Source organism: Arachis stenosperma, chromosome 8 (genome assembly GCF_014773155.1).
Source record: "Arachis stenosperma cultivar V10309 chromosome 8, arast.V10309.gnm1.PFL2, whole genome shotgun sequence".
In the NCBI taxonomy this organism is placed as follows: Eukaryota; Viridiplantae; Streptophyta; class Magnoliopsida; order Fabales; family Fabaceae; genus Arachis; species Arachis stenosperma.
Genome location: NC_080384.1, coordinates 32,823,677 through 32,841,246, shown reverse-complemented (window position 1 = coordinate 32,841,246; position 17,570 = coordinate 32,823,677). Strand labels below are relative to the sequence as shown.

The 17,570-nt window shown below is 28.4% G+C and overlaps 2 protein-coding genes across 2 annotated transcripts; both read right to left on the bottom strand.

Moving 5' to 3' along the window:
• Positions 1-697: 697 nt before the first annotated feature.
• LOC130945823 (uncharacterized) lies at positions 698-5,258 on the bottom strand. The gene is made up of 3 exons (XM_057874519.1): positions 4,446-5,258; positions 1,501-2,052; positions 698-994 (listed from the first exon to the last, which is right to left on the bottom strand). The coding sequence occupies exons 1-3, from the start codon at positions 5,256-5,258 to the stop codon at positions 884-886; spliced, it is 1,476 nt and encodes a 491-aa protein (XP_057730502.1). The 3' UTR covers positions 698-883.
• Positions 5,259-10,331: 5,073 nt separating this feature from the next.
• LOC130945357 (uncharacterized) lies at positions 10,332-12,658 on the bottom strand. Its single transcript, XM_057874087.1, has 3 exons — positions 11,752-12,658; positions 11,042-11,575; positions 10,332-10,789 (listed from the first exon to the last, which is right to left on the bottom strand). Exons 1-3 carry the CDS (start codon positions 12,532-12,534, stop codon positions 10,679-10,681), a joined length of 1,428 nt encoding a protein of 475 aa, XP_057730070.1. The 5' UTR covers positions 12,535-12,658; the 3' UTR covers positions 10,332-10,678.
• Between the last annotated feature and the right edge of the window lie 4,912 nt (positions 12,659-17,570).

Genomic DNA, 17,570 nt, shown 5'->3' with positions numbered 1-17,570 from the left:
CTTATATTATTCCAACGTGGATGGTGTAACACCTTTTATGATCAGAGAAATAATATGTTTGTGTCATTCTCTTATATGCATATCTTATAAAAAATATTAGATATTTATCGGAATTTATTATTTTTTATTATTAATATTAAAAAATATAAGATAAAATATATTATTAAATTATTAAATAAAAAAATTAAGTTAATAATTAAATAATAATAAAAACTAATAATTTTTGATAATTTTTTATATTATATATACTTTTTTTTTCTTATATAAAAAATAAATTTTTTATACTCACTCGTTTCATATTGATTACTTTTCATATTACAAATAAAAAAAATAAAAAAAAGTATATAAAAATAATAAAATAATATTTTTAATATATATATATATATTTTTTTTAATTAAAATAATTCAAAATACTTATCATTTTGAGTTTTTTTGACTAATCTTATGTTATTATTATATGAAATTAGTATAGAGAACATTCTTCTTTTAATAAATATCTCCATCACCATTTCATAATCACTAAGTTTTAATAAATATATGAAATGGAAGAACAACAAATTTCCAACACAATGTATTCACCTAATCACCTTTTACGATTTATGACGTTACAAAAACAATGTGTTCTTCGTTCACTTGATCTCTCTCTGTTTTGCTCATGGTTTTCAATGATGATTGAATTTCTTTGGACAGAGGAAGCGGTGTCGGTAAAAATTTGGGTTGATTAATGGACTAACTGATTTTTTTCAGCTTGAATTGAAGCTCTGTCGGCATCTACACATGAAATCTCAAAATTTTGAGTAATATTAAGGTATCTTTGAAGCCTTTAGCTTGGCCAAATGTAACATGAAATCCATACTAATGAACAAATATATATGATCTATCATCAGTGCATGTAAATCAATTCATCATCTTTACATTCTCTAATTCCAATTTCAATTATGTTGCTAGCGCTAGAGTTCAATACATCACAACACTGCCTTCTTGGACTCAGCAACTGCAATACAAAAATTAAAGATTAGTTACCTATTGCACTACATTCATTTTAAAACAAATGTCACTTTTAATACACTAATAAAAGATGCCAAAATTAAATTAAAATTTTAATTACTCTATTAATCTTTATAATTTTATTAAAAAACTTACAATAAAATTTTTTATATTTTTTTTTCAATTAAGTTTCTACACTATTTTTAGTTTTATAATTAGGTTATTTCTATGTCAAACATGTTAAAATTAATAAAATATTTTTTTTCAAAAAATATGTGATCAAATATCTAATCAGATTTTTAATTATAGATATCTTCAATTTGTAAAAAAAATATTCAGTTAATTATAATATGTTTTATATTAAAAAAGATCTAATTATAAAATTAAAAATAATATAAAGACTCAATTAACAAAAAAAATATAGACTTAATTAAAAATTTTGTAAAGGACCAGCAGAACAATTAAATCTAAATTAAATGAGATTTATTTGAACAAAGTAACAATTTATATTACCTGTTTGATATCTAGCTCTAACTTGTTTGAGAAAACTTTGATCATTTCCAATCTCCTTGGTGATGCCTCATCGTAAGAGCAATTCTGGAAATACTTGTTGTAATTGCTTACGATGCTACCATTCATTTTACTATTATTAGCATAGGACAAATCTTGAAGATAGAAAATGGTAGGCCTCTTACACGGATGAGGGTGAAATCCTCTAGTGTTGAAAGTGTAGAGTGGTGAGAGAACATCTCCACCTGACCAATGTTTGAATGTTCCTTGGACTCTAAGAACATCTGTTAGTAACATAGGATGCTGGTATACCTGAACAGCATAGCCCCATGAGACGGAAATAGTCCATGAAAAGCGCTTGTGATAGCACACAGTTTGTTGTAGGATCCTCTGGGAATCAACATTGACAGCTTGGAATAAATGCTCAAGAGATTTTGCACGCGTGGTGTTGATGTTGGGAAAGATTGGATCAATGTAATCAGGATGGTGGAGAGACACCAAGGGAGTTAAGGGGTGTGAAGCCAATAGCCCAAATGCATTTCTTCGCAAATCAACCTGAACATGATTAAGCAAAACTACTGCCACTCAAAAATAATAACCCAATAAAATTCAAATTCTTCAATCTAGACTCTAGAGAAAAAACATGAACGTTTTTTAGTTTTTGAAATGTTAGACTAAACTAGATTTATACTCGTGCAACGAGGGAAAATTTTCTACTATAATTTTTTTACATATTTTTTTAGATAATTAAAATGATAATAAAAGAGGTTTTGGTTTTATAATTAGTTCTAAAATAGTCTATATAATTCTTAAAACAAAAAAGTATATAAACAATTTTATAGTGTAATTCAATGATATAGTATAGTAATGAAAACTAGTTCCGACTATCTATTATATATATATTAATTAAAGTATTTAATTAAGTAGAATTTTTTGATAAAGTATAGAAAAGAAAATCATTTTTTTTTCTATTTGATTTTTATAAATTAGATTTAAACAAAAAAAAACATCTAAATACAAATGGCAATCAAACAAAGTTTGAGTCATATAAATTCTACTTCAAAAAATAGTTTTTATCGTCAAATAAAATTCAATCATTTATATAAATTAAAAAAATAAAATTATGAAAAATGAAAAGAAATTCAAATATTTTTGTAATAATTCTTCTTAATATCATTAAATATCAATTGACCTCATAATTTATAATTTATTCCTAAAATTAGAAAAAGATATAATATATATTTGATCTATAACATAAAATATATAAAAATAGAATAATATTTTAATAAATAGAATTAATGACAAAGGAATAATAGGATAATTTTCTTAAAGAATAATTTAATAATGATATTAAATTCAAAAATTAGAAGATAATGCTAATGGAGGTTATTGATCAAATTTATTATTAACATTAATTAGAAAGTAATATTAATGGAGATTCTTAAATGAATAGAGATAATAAAAAAATAATTTTTTTAAAAATTACAACATAAAAAAAACTTACATGACAAGAGAGTAATAAATGAGATGTTAATTTTTAATTGTGGTAAGTGAAAACTCTTAAATAAATAGAGAAAATAAAAAAAATAAAAAATCTAGATGGCAATGGAGTAATAGATGAGATGTTAATTTTTAGCTGTGAAAAAATTTGTATATCAATTTTTATATAAATAAAATATATAGATAGACATTAGGTATCGAAAAATTTGTGGATAATAATCTATGTTCTGGATTAGACCCAAATTTGCTGGACACCGACTTGGCCCAAGAAGATTTAATAACCCGGCACAAAAAAAAAATCCAAATAGTATAATGAAATAAATCTAGGATGGGATAGAAAAAAACAGTTACTCTAAGAGCAATAGAACCTTGGATTCCTAAAATAAACACCCAATTATGAGGGAATAAATCTAAAATGTTATGTAATGAGCATAACGAGCAAGTCATAAAGACCATTAATTAATAAAGTTGTTACCTTACTAACGAAACTGATCACCTTATATAAACTGAGAAATAAGCCAGAAAATAGATAATAAAAGCTATACTAATTATATCCGAAATATTCTTTAGTTTAAATATCGGAATGTGTTTGCTCTCTAGAAAGACCTAATTCATAATTGGACGAGAAGCAAGTTCCGTCCGCAACTTCATTCAGAAAATCATCCGAACAATCTTATAACTTTAGAGAGAATATGATTATTTATTAAAATGAGAGTCATAATTCATTCTATAACTACTACGAAATATAGAAAGCATGATAATAAATACTAAGAAAACACATAAGAAATAAGTCATACAAATTCTTTTATTAAGAGAATCTGTGTCTCTCTCTATGCAAGAGGATATTTAGGAATAAGAAAGTCAATGAAGGACGATGAATTTTCTATAGTTGAGAGACATTAAAAGACAATTTAGTTAAATTTATTAGATGAATTTTGTTAGGAATGTAATGGAGTATTTGTATAATGTGTATAATGATCTATTTATTTGGTTCAATATGAATTAAAAAATGAATCTTATGATAAAAAATATTACTAATTTCTCAAACACAATACATTCATACTATCTAGAGTACTAGTAATAATAAATATCTAATATCCTAATAAATTGAACATCTCTATACTTCATTATACACATTATTATAAATACTTCATTGACTTTCTATACTTCTTCTTATTAAATTATTAGAAAAGTATAAGTGAACAATGAAAATATTAAACAATGTAAACAATAGATATATCGGATGTTCATTTTACTAGTGTACGGATGGTTATTTTAATATTAAAATTTAGAGGGTTAATTTGGAAGTGTAGTGTGTTTTTATTTGATTGGTGGTTGTTCATATTGTTCAACAAAATCATTGTCTCCCTAACATTTTCCATTATTATTTAATAATTTTCAAGTATTAATTTAACGTAAAATTGAATAAAAATAAAGAAGGAAAGTACCTGATGAAAACCGGGTTCAAGTGTTAAAGCAAGACCAAGTTCAGTGACACAAGAATAGACTCTGCCATCACTCCCATACACATGCGGATACCTTTGAATGCATTCATCAAACACCTTCGCCAACACCTTCGCTAGAGAACCACTTATAGCAAAACCAGCTCCACCATATGCCATGTCAAAACCAAAGAACCACTTCTGTTTATAACTCTCCGAATTCGACCCTATGTAGTACCAAAGCCTATCATCATACTTGGACAGCGTCTTCACCAGATTCTCCGGCAAGAACACCGTGTCGTCGTCACCAAACACATACCACCTCACACCCGAATGATTCAATGCCACTGTCTCCTTAAGCACACGCGCCACGCGGATCGCCGATCGAAGACCGCCCCTGTAACTGTACTTAAACCGGGAAGTGTCTTCAGAGACACACAGAGGAGGAAGAGAAGAGTCATTATCATTCTCGATTGGCGTTTTGTCCACGAATACACACCCCTTCATTGTTTTATTGTTCCACCAGAGCTTTGTGTATTGTTTTCTCTTAGGCCATGAATCTCCACTGGAGGCGATTCCAAACACGACATGGTCAATAGTGGTTGAAGGATAATGTTCTTGTAATGATGATGAGAGTTTTGAAGAGTAGTTGTTATTCAAGTGTTGTAGTATTTGCTTTGGTGTGTCTAGAAGCTGAGTTGATACAAGGATGTAATAAGTGACACAAAATGAAGTTGAGAGTAATAAAATCAGGTTTCTCAAAGATTGGCTTTTGTTCTTGTTAGTGCTTTTCTGAATCATCATCAGATGCTGCTGCATTTTTATGTTAATTGTTCTGCATATAGCATTCAAGAGTAGTGTATGTATGTATCTATATAGGGAAAGAAATTAAAATTAGGTGTAACTGCAACTTGATTAAAAGAATATTATTTCTTATTTAGTGAGAAATTAACAAATGAATAGTGGTAGCAGAAAACTCGGCGTAAAAAATCCTTTTTGGGAAGACTTTTAATTGTATGAACTTTTCGTTCTTTGGAGTAATAGTAACTTCTTTCTTCTTTAATTTGGTCCACGAGGTTGGCTTGTTTCCACAGAAATAAGAACCACGTGCCCCTTGTTCTAACAAATTATTGTTCACTGCAACATGCCTTGTATAGGTCAAGAATCCATGAAAATTTATTACTAAATACAATACTATTTTCAGATTATTTTTCTATATGCCACTGTTTTATTAAGGGTGGCATTTTTTTTTTTTTTGCGTTACCAAAGTTGTTAAACCATTTAGTAACTTGAGTACAAAAATACTAAAGTAGAAGGTACGAAAATAATTTAATAATAAATTTGTAAAACGATAGATGATGGAGTGATATAAAAGCGGATGAAACAGAGTTTTATAATCATGTCATAATTTAATCTAAACCTTTTAAATTTCTACTAAATAATTAAATAAGATCTTAATAAACGACGGAATTAAACCTTTGCTTAGGATTATGTGTTTACTTTCTTACTCACAGGAGGGAAAAGCATGCTTTGCTCCGCTTAGAAAGATGAAAGAAGAAAGGACAGGTGTCTATGTAAGGCAAGATTTGTGAAGAATTCATCTAGAAGCAGGTGTGATATGAGGGGTTTTTTTGTTATGGAAGTAAAAGTAATAATATACTATGTAATTTTGTGTGTTTTTTAAAATGATGAAAAGTATATAAATTAGAGGATTCGATTTCTGTATTTTAAATTTTTTTTAACACAAATCGAACGGTTTGATTTTTATGTCTCAGACAAATTAAACAAATCGAACTGTTCAATTTCTATATCTCTATAAATCGAATGGTCCAATTAATGTATCTCTACAAATCGAATACTGTACACAATTTAAAAAAAAATAACATTACAACTCCAACATCAAAAACAAAAAGTTCGTGGTATGATTCTGTGCACTGAAATATAGGGATGATTTTTGGGCCTCGAATGCATGAAAAGTGAGCATATTCCTTCACTCCCGGATCCTCTATGTGGATCTATCATGTGACGACTAATGTCGGCGTTTGATTCTTTTTGCTTACACTAATCGAATCTTAACGCTACGTTTAGATCCATCTACATGAATGGAGTGAACGTCATTTTAGTTATATACTTACATGGGAATATAATTTAAATTATATTATTTATTATTAGATCAATTTTAGTAGTTTTATCAAGTGAAATGGTTTAAAAAGTAATACTGTCATTCTAGTTTCTTTTTATTAAACTAAATTTTGATCCTAAATACGATAAATTGAGTAAAATGAAATATGTGTTTCAAATACAATAAAACTCGATGAATCCCAAATTAACAATTCAAACATAAGAAAACGTTATCATACTACCTATGCTATATTCTACTCCACTCAAAGCCATTAACTAAACATATGGTACGGTCTAAAAGGAGATCAGAGCTGCCAAACACAGGAAGTGTAAGATATGATTCAATCAAATTAAAGAAAGCTTATAACAAGGGCAAGGAAAAAAATTGCATCAATCATATTAAGTGTATATAAAAAATATTACCCATTACATAGAGATATATTAGATATCAATCTCAGAAAATTTTTAGTTATACTATTATAAATAAGTTTACTTATTAGTCTATTATAATTTTGATTATTCTACTATGACAAATTTTAATTTAAAAATATACAAATCAATATTTATATATATATAATCATTAATTTTTAATATACATAGAATATTTTTATTCATACAATCTCTTGAATTCAATTCATATCAATTTTTTTAATAATACAGTAAAAATTTATATATATTTTCTTAGAGATGACAATTTAGACTGATCTAATAATTCGATCCAATATATGATAAATTTGGATAAGACATGCTTATTCTAATATGGGACGAGTATGTTCTCAGGTAATTCTAATACTACTCATAAATATGATATCCAATAACCAAAATATTTCATTAAGGTTTTAAAGAAAATAATTTTCATGGGAGCCATGTAGATAAAGACGTCTAAAACGTCCTTTTTTAAAAATATTTTTTAGTAATTAAAATTTAATATATATAATCGATTAAATCATGTTATTTTTGTCAAAATTAGGCTAAACAAATTAATTTAACCGGAAAAATAGTGAATCAAGTTTTGAACTAGTCTAAATTAATATTTTTTTTTATAAAAAATGACTATAATACCCTTATTATAGAAAATAATTAAAATACTCTTATTATATATATATATATATATATTAATTTTAAAAATTCTAAATTCTAACCCTACGATAGAAAAATAAAGGACTAAAATTTAAGATTCTCGAAATTAATATATATAATAGAAGTATTTTAGTCATTTTCTATAATAGGGTATTGTAGTCATTTTCTTTAAAAAATAATATTAATTTATACCAGTTCAAGATTTGATTTACCATTTTTAGGTCAAATCAATTTGTCTAGTCTAATTTTGACAAAATAATACGATTTAATTGATTATATCTATTAAATTTTAATTATTAAAAAAACATCTTTATAAAAAGAGATTTTTAACACCTTTATCTAAGTGACTCCCAATTTTTATTAGTTATTTCATTTTCTACAATTATTAATGAGTCTCAAAGTCAAATTTCATAATTGTGGAATTATATTTGTCAAAGTCTATTTTTATTCACCGACAACTTTACGTTACTATTTCAAAAATAAAATCAAAACTAATTTAAAGATATTAATTGAGAATAATTTATTCAAGTCAAAAGGTACAACCATGAATATTGTTTAGGAAAGTGTTTCAAAATTTCATTGATTATATATAAGTTTTAAATCTATTTAATAATATGTGATTCTTAGACTTTTTGTTCTTCTACAAATTTGTTTTTTGTCCCGTATGAATGATTTATAGATATTTATGAATTTATTCGGACTCAACTGATTTATTCACAATTTAATTTACAATTATTCTAATAATGTGTTGATTATAATTGAGCAGCAATGCTAACTTTAACTAATATGCTCTCTTTTTTATAAGCTAATATGTTCTTGCAATGGACCCAAAAGTAAAATCATATAACTTTACTTCTATGATCCCATATTTAGTTAGTTATCCTAACAGTAGCTTAATATTAACTGTTTTTTTTTTTTAATCAAATTTCCTATATCCGTGAATAATGAAACAGAAAAAAGAGTAATATATAAATGTTCACAACGAATATGAGTACTTAAATATCTCTTCCATTGCCATTCTTTTTTTTTCCGTACAAATTAAAAAAGTGTTTCCTATCTTAATATATTGAGTAAGTGAAATGCACTCTTTTATTTCGTGAAAAATATAAGGAAAAGGAAACAAGTATTTAAGAAGTAATTTAGTTAGAGATTCAATAATTATTAACAAGGGCGATGCAAGGAACCTAACCCGATAATAAAGATCTCTGTATACAAATAACTTTAATTGAGCTGCTAATTATCATTTATTAGATTCAATCTCATTTCTTGTCCCAAAAGTTCTTGTATTTTTTATTATTAAATGCAGGAATTGCTATGATGAACCCTGTGAGCCAACTCTTGTAGCTGAAAATGCCGAACCTATAAATAACTTCAGGTATGTTACACATACAAGCTTTTATGTCTTACAAATCTTATAAATTGGCACAAGCCTAATAAAATACATGTACATTACACTCCCACATTCAAGAGTAAATACACGCACGTTACTCAACCACTTTCTGTTTCTAAAGCGTGCTACTCACCATTATGAATGACTCTTCTTCTTCCTCGATGAAAACCACAACTGTCATTTTTCTTCGCATTTCTCTTCCTTCTCCTCTTCTTCCTTATTCTTCTCCTCCTTTTTTGTATTTCTCTTCCTTTTTCTTCGTGTGTTTCATCTTCGTCATCGTGTTTCTCTTCCTTCTTCTTTTGATTTTGCAATATTATGTATTTTTTTCTTCTTTGTTTGATTTTTTTCTCCCAAAAAGAATTATGAAAATATGAAATCAAAAGATGAAGCAAAAGAAGCATAAGAAGATGAGGAGGAAGAAGATGAAGAGTTCTGAATCATGCAGGACTTATCAGAATAAAAATACACACAAATATCTTCGTTTTACACCCAAATATCTTCGTATTACACCCAAATATATTTATTTTTACACCCAAATTTTCTGCAGATACAGAGATGAGTTATGTTACGTATACACTAAAATCAGCTACTAAAGTCAGCAAGAGCTGCAAAATAAACTCAAAATACACCATATTAAAACAAGCATAAACTATAGAATGCAAATACAACTATAAAACCATCATAAAAAATAACAAAAACGAGATTCATGAATCATAACTAAATAAAAACTAAAACAATTCAACTAAAAGAATAAGACAATTCACCTTCCGTCAGATGAAAAGTCATAAACTGTAAATACACCCAAACTTTTATAAAAATACACCCAAATATTCATGATCTATACCCGAACATCTGATATAAAATGGACAAGATTGTATTAATTCTAATCAGAACTAGTACATTAGATTTAATTCAAACAAGAAAGAATTAACAGCAAATTTTACAGATAAGATTCACGCACTGGTTCATCTGACAATCTGAAGTTGAATTATCCATTATCTTCAAAAATAATTTCAGAGCTTGATGTCAAAAAAACATTGGAAATCGAGAATAACGAAAAAAGAAAATAGAGAGAGAAAAGCACGTAAATAAAGAAGGAGAAAGAGAAGGTAAGAAATTTAAAAAAGGAAATAGAATCATTTCAAAAATTAAAAATCTGTTAGAGGCGCGTGAAACATATGTGCACAACAAGCGTATTTAAGCGTAATATCAATTAGAAAACTTGTAAGACTTGTATAACAAAATCATTTATATGTAGAGATTAATCCAAATAACGTAACAAACTTCTTGCATTTAATTTTTGTCAACAATCTATACTTTCAATGTAAGAATATCTATAAATTATGTATTGAATTAATATATGTCCCTTTACAACAATCTCTTCCAATCCCATCATGTACACAGTACACTAGCAAGTAGCAAGGTCCTTCAAAAAAATTCCTTCTGCTAGAGAATATTAAAAGAGTTTAATTTTGATATATTCACAGTATAAATATTTTATATAATCGTGCAATTACTTATTTATATCCATTATTTTTATTAATGTACCGTTTACGTAATTAAATGCACATGTAAAACTTTTTTATACTGGCATTTTATCAAAATTAAATTCATATTAAAATTGGTTTAACTATTTTGTGATCCATCAGTGCATGTAAATCAATTCTTCATCTTTACACTCTCTGATTGCAACTTCCATCATGTCACCTGTTGTGGAGCGCAATACATCACAACAGTGCCTCCTAGGACTCTGCAACTGCAACACAAAAAACAGAGGTCATTAGTTGTATAATGATGAGGTGAAAAGTCATATGCAATTGTATTTATGTAAAAATAGCAGGTGAAAATCGTTAAATGATAGTTTAGATAAACATATTAAATTATCTAACAATTCTTAGTTATTATCTTCCCACAAAAAATATCTTTATGTGAGTGATCACTCTCGTAATGATAAAATAACATTATGTAATTACAAAAGTAATGCCATGTTTCTAGTATTTGAGATTACCTGTTTGATGTCAAGGTCTAGCTTATTTGTGACCACTTTGATCACTTCAAGTTTCTTAGTTGGCATGTCATGTGAGCAATTTTGAAAAGATTTCTTGTAATTGCTTATGATGAAGAAATCTTTACCATAAGAAACCTTATCTAGGTAGAAAACCGAGGGTCTTGTACATGGATCAGGGTGAACCTCTCTTGTGTTGAAAGAGTATATTCCTCCAACAACACTCCCTCCTTCCTTCCACTGCTTGAAAGTCTTTTGGACTCTCACTGCCTCTGGCAAGGGCAAGTTGTTATGGAAAACTTGGACAGCATATCCCCATGACACTGAAACTGTCCATGAAGATTCATTGTCATAGCAAACAGTTTGTTGTAGCACCCTTTGAGAATCAACCTTTACAGCTTCAAATAAGTGTTGAAGAGCTCCTTTTGCTGTCATGTTGGGAAATATTGGATCTATGGCTTCTGGATGGTGTAGGGACAACAAAGGAGTCATTGGATGAGCAGCCAATAGGCCAAAGATGTTTCCCCTTAGATCAACCTAATCCAATTTCATAATCACAATATATACCAAAAGAACATTACAAATAAATTACTCGAATACTTATTTATATGCATTGATTTTTAGTATACACGTAACATGATTGTTCTAAAATTTCTAAAACAAAAGTCACCCATAGTATTCAACATTTTTTTTCCAAAGTAATAAATTTTTACCTGATGAAAACCAGGTTCATGTGTTAAGCCAACTCCAAGTTCTGTTATGCAAGAGTAGACCCTTGCATCACTTCCATATAGATGAGTATACCTTTCTATACAAGAATCAAAAACCTTGGCTAGCACTTTCGCCAGAGGAGCACTTATAGCAAAACCGCCACCGCCAAAGGCCATTCCAAAACCAAAAACCTGGCACCCTTCATACATCTCAGTGTGTGCACCAACATAATACCAAAGCCTGTGATCATACTTTGACAGAATCTTCACAAGATTCTCCGGCAAGAACACCGTGTCGTCGTCACCAAACACATACCACCTCACATCAGAATGGTTCAATGCCACAATCTCTTTAACAACACGCGCCACACGGATCGCGGATCGGAGGCCTCCCCGCCGGTAAGTGTAGCGAAATTTCGAAGTGTCCTCGGAGACACACAGAGGAGGAAGAAGAGGAGAAGAAGAAGAATTATTAGTATCATTGCTTGGAAGAGTATCGACAAAAACACACCCTCTCATTCCATCGTTGTGATTCCACCATAGCTTTGCGTAGTCTTTTCTTCTAGGCCATGATTTTCCACTAGAGGCAATTCCAAACACAAGGTGATTGAGTGTTGTAGGGTCAGAAACATGATGTGATGAATGGTCAACGTTGACTATCTTTGTTGTGGCCAAGAGTAGCACCGAAACACAGAGGGTTATAGCACAAAATGTTGAGATGGTGGCTAAGATGAATTTGATCATAGGGTGGAGTCTGGTGAGGTTTTGAATTGGTGGCTTCTTCATCTTAATTAAGGTTGGAATTACGATGAAGTTGTTTGAATATATGCAGAGGAAGGAAACAAGAGGGATTATTTGTTTGAAGTATATATACAAAGAGGCACAAAAAAGTTGAAAATGTGAAATAAACGTAAGCAATTAATAAAGAAGAGAGTATAGTAACATGGTAGCACAATGTGCGGCTTAAGAAAACTAGAGAACTTTGAGGGCTTGATGCGTGTATTGTAAGATGGGTTCGGTAGAGTGCCACTTCTTAGTGGTGAACGGCCTTTGATTCAAGTCAACCAAAAATCCAGGTAAATAATTATGGATTACATAAATATGTATTATGTTAAATTTCTTTAATTAATAAGCATTCTCTTTTTCTTTTTGATCCAAGTTTCAAAATGATTTCCTTTTCGAAAACCAATAAGATTTTTTTTCTGTTTTCTTTTTGTCTTAATTTTTTCTTTTTTCTTTTATTTATTTTTTTTATATATAACGGGCCTGAGGCCCAAGGAAAGCAAGCTAAGAAAAACTAAAGAATTGGGTTGAAGGATCCCTGAAACATCACAAGAGCAGCAGGAGGGGTGTTCCACACCTAAGTTAAATTTAGCCAATCAATCTGTACAACCATTGGTCTCGCTGTAGACATGGAAAATTCGGATATAAAAGAGAGTTAGAGTTTCGCCACTCTTTATCCTTTTTTTAACCTTAATACAACACATCCATTCTACGCACGCTAGAAATGAGGTTTTTTTTGTCCACTTTTTTTTTAATATTTTATTTAACTCTCGACCACAAACGGGTAAGTCACGGTACATAGTACTAGCAAACAATAAAAAACCATACAAATAGTTTTTTAATCGACTTCTAGTGGCTAAGGCCAGATTTCAACCCAAATTCGGTTGTTTGAGAAATGTGCCACTCAACAATTTCTTTTTCTTATGGTTCTCCTTTTTTGTTCTTATTCCTCTCTTACTAAATAGTAAAATCGAGAAAGAGAAGGTTGCTGAATTTTCGGCCCTCAACGTTTTTAGTCACGGCCCAAAAATTATAAACAAGCTGGCAATACTAAAGACCTATTTGAGAAGTGTCAAAAGTATTTTTTTTGAATTTTTTATTTATGAAAAGTAGTAATATTAATGTCTGGTATAATTTTTAAAATTAAATTACAATTTTTTAAGAAGCTATTTAAGAGTTTATAGAGAAGTTCAAAAAATGACTTCTCTCATAATACTACTATTTTTTTTATCACATTTCTATAAAATAAGGACTTTTATAACTAAAAATTCAAATACAAAATAACTTATTTATAAACTACTTTTAATATAGTCATTTATTGTTTAAACTATTTTTTCAAAAGGAGTTTAATTAAGTTGTTTATTCAAACTGAATCTAAATTTACTCGTGAGTATCTAATCTGATCCAATCTATTCGAGTAGAATTGACAATTCGATTTTCAGCAAATCCGATTGAGAGTGGAACGGGTTAATATGCAAATATGATTAGGTGTGAATTTAGGTCTAATCCAACCCAACCAACTTATACTCCTAATATATTATAGTATATAATTAAAAATTATTATACATATATAACGAAGTTGATGGAAATTAAATCTATATCTTTTCACTTTTGTAATTTTAACATAGATTTTATTATAATTTTATTGCTTTTAATTTTAATATGGGCTTAATATTGTATTTTCTATTTTATTAGTATGTTTATGGACTATAAAATGATTAAATATTATGTTTGATTGAAAAAAAAATTTTCAACTGCGGATAAACTTTGATTTTAGAGAAAATTTAAACTGAGAGATAGAATTAGGATAATAGACTCTACACTATTTTACCCACGCCAACTTACTTGTAAATTATTGCTGGATTTTGATATTTTAAATATTTAATTTTACTTTAAATGATAGTGTGATCTTTCACCATTTATTTTATAGATGAGACTAAGAGAAAATATTAAAAAAAATTATTCAAAGGTAAAAAATCACACTTTAACCTCTAAAATTAAAATTCAAAATTTAAAATATCCAAATTCATTATTGCTAGCATAATGCACAAATGGAAATAGGGTGCAAATCTCACATAAACCTACCTGATTATTATTTTCCTTCTCAAAATGAATAATGCTACACATATAAATTTTTGTTAACTAAATTTAATTAAATTAGTTTAACATAACAGAAATCAATTAAGGCTAGTATTATTCTAAGTCTTATTGTTTAATTTAGTTGAACTTAGTTTATAAAAAAAATTAGATACTTAACATTACTACTTCAAAAGCTAATATGAATTAGGGTTTGGATCGGCTGATAATATTTATATTGAATCAACTAGAAGTCCATGAAGAAGTTTAAAATTCAAAACTTTATAAGTGTGTTAGCATAGTTTAAAATTTAAAACTGTGTTAGTTTGTTTTATGTTTGTGTATATATATAATTAGTCATTTTTTTATTTTTAATTGAATAAAAAATACACAAATTTTCTTTATGTATTTTCCATTTTATTATGCACTCTCTCAATTTTACTATGGCATCATTTTTAAAGAAGATACATAAATTATCATTTTTTTATAAAAAATTACGAAGCTTCTTTTTATTGATAAAAATAATTTTATTCTTGCTTTTGATTTAATATTTTCTCACTTCATTAAATACTTTTTATCTTAACCAACAAACTATAACTTAAATGACATGAATTTTTCATATTCACTTAAAAAATTGTAATTAGACTATTCGATATATATATATATATATATATATATATATATATATATATATATATTCTTTATCTTAATCGCGTTAACAGCAACCATAAACATACCAATTTTAAAATAATATCGGTGACTATCAATGTATTTTCCCTTACTAAAAATGAGGTATTTTTTTAAGATTCATATCGTAATAAACTTCCACTAACCTCATCAACACCCGCGAGGACTGAAAAATGCGAAGAAAGTTCGGCTTCATTCCACCGTACTAAGTCAATACACCACTGCCACCTGGCTGATTTGGCTTTTGTCTTCCGTGGTACTAGGGGTGGCAATATGTACTCTATCCGTGGGTATTCAATCCGAACCCATCTGATCGGGTAGGATTGCCAACCCAATCCGCAATGCATAGAGTAGGGTGCGGGTAGGGTTCTCGTGCGAGTAGGATAGGGTGTGGGTTGAGTCTCAACCCTATCCGACCAACCCGCACTCTATATATGTATATATTATATATTTATATAAAAATATGTTTTAAGTGGATGTTGAACCAAAGACTTCTCACTAAATGTAAAAGATCCTTGACCACTAAAAAAAATCATTAATTGATAATTTAATATTTTTTTACATAAAAGTCAATTTTATTTTAAATTATCATCAAGTTATATAATAATAGTGTATCTTTTCTGTAACCCACGGGTAGAGTCGGGTATCCGCGGGTTAAGAGCAAGTAGGGCTAGGGTTGAGATATTCTCAACCCGCGGATAGGATAGGGTTGAGTTTATATAAAAATCTCAACCCGCGAGTAAGGTTAGGGTTGGATCCAAACCCTACCCTACTATACCCATTGCCACCCCTACGTGGCACTATCTAAGTTAATCTTGTGGGTACTCTGCCACCACTTGTTCCTCCACCGTCTCTTTCACGACTGCCGCATCTTCCACTGTCATGTCTTACGTGGCTCCTATCATCCATGGCACCGCCATCCGAAAATCAATCTTGCGGTACTCCGCCACGGCCTGCTTCTTTCAGACCACCGCCTAATATATAAATTCTCTTTAAATACTTTCTCAATTTATTAAAATGAGAATATAATGTTACTATATCTCCATTTTAATGACAAATTATTCTTTTGTTCACAAATAATTAATTTGTTATTTATATAATAGAATATTTAAACTTAAATAAAAGAGTAGTTTAAGAACTTGTTCATGAGATATTTGATTAGGTAACTACTTCAATGAAGATGTTAAAAACATCTTTTTATGATGATATTTTTTTTAAAAAATATGGCTTATTTGTTTAGCAATATTTTAAATAAAAGTAACACTTTTACTTCAAATAAAAATCAGGCCTTACAATTTATCATCCAATAATCAAAATAGAATATTTTCACATAATGACAATCATAAAATCTTCATTGGAATAACCATTATTTCATTATTATGCAAATGTAAACAAAAGATTTTGTTATTAAAATATAAAAAATATAATGATATAAGCTCTATAAATTAAAAAAAAAAGAAATATTTAACTAAGATGTTGAATTAATATGCAATAATCACGTAATCAATTTATATTCTAACAAAAGACTATTTTTTTTTTCCTTTTAATAGTAGTTGTCCAAACATAACATTAAAATTTAATAACACAATTTTTTTCCCAAAATTATTATTAAATAGAGATAATAATCAAAATAATTTTCTTGATTTTTATCTTTACTAAGACCAAATTAGCCCCTTAAGAGTTAAGAGAACACTAAATTTTAATTATTTTTATTATTATCTCTATTTATTAGGAATGATTAGTTAAGGGATCAATATGATTATTATTTTATTTTGTTGTTTCTAAGTCACAACTCTTGTATTTTGTTGAGAAATCTCATTATAAATTCATTGCATTGTTAGATTGAACACTAAGGTAGATCGAAAAATATTGAAAACTTATCATATTTAATGATCCCGCGTCAAAATATATATATAAAAAATAAAAGGAGTTCCCAATTTAGAAAAAAAATAAATAAGTAAAACTCATCCTTAGTCTTAGTTGACCTTTTCTAAACTAAGTAAGTAATAACTTGCTTAATATAGAATCCATCTTATAGTACTAAATTAAGAAAATCTATCGTGCGTATAAATAATAGAGGAATGAAATTTTATAACCTTAATATCTTTGATTTCCTAGTATAGAAATAGAGTAAATGCTCAAAATAGTCTCTGAATTTTAAATCGGTATTCAATTTAGTCCTTAATTTTTATAAATGACTAACTAAATCCCTTAAATTCAGAAACGTGCGTCTCCGTTAGTTCCTCGCAGAAATGCCTTCTAAACATTGCTGATGT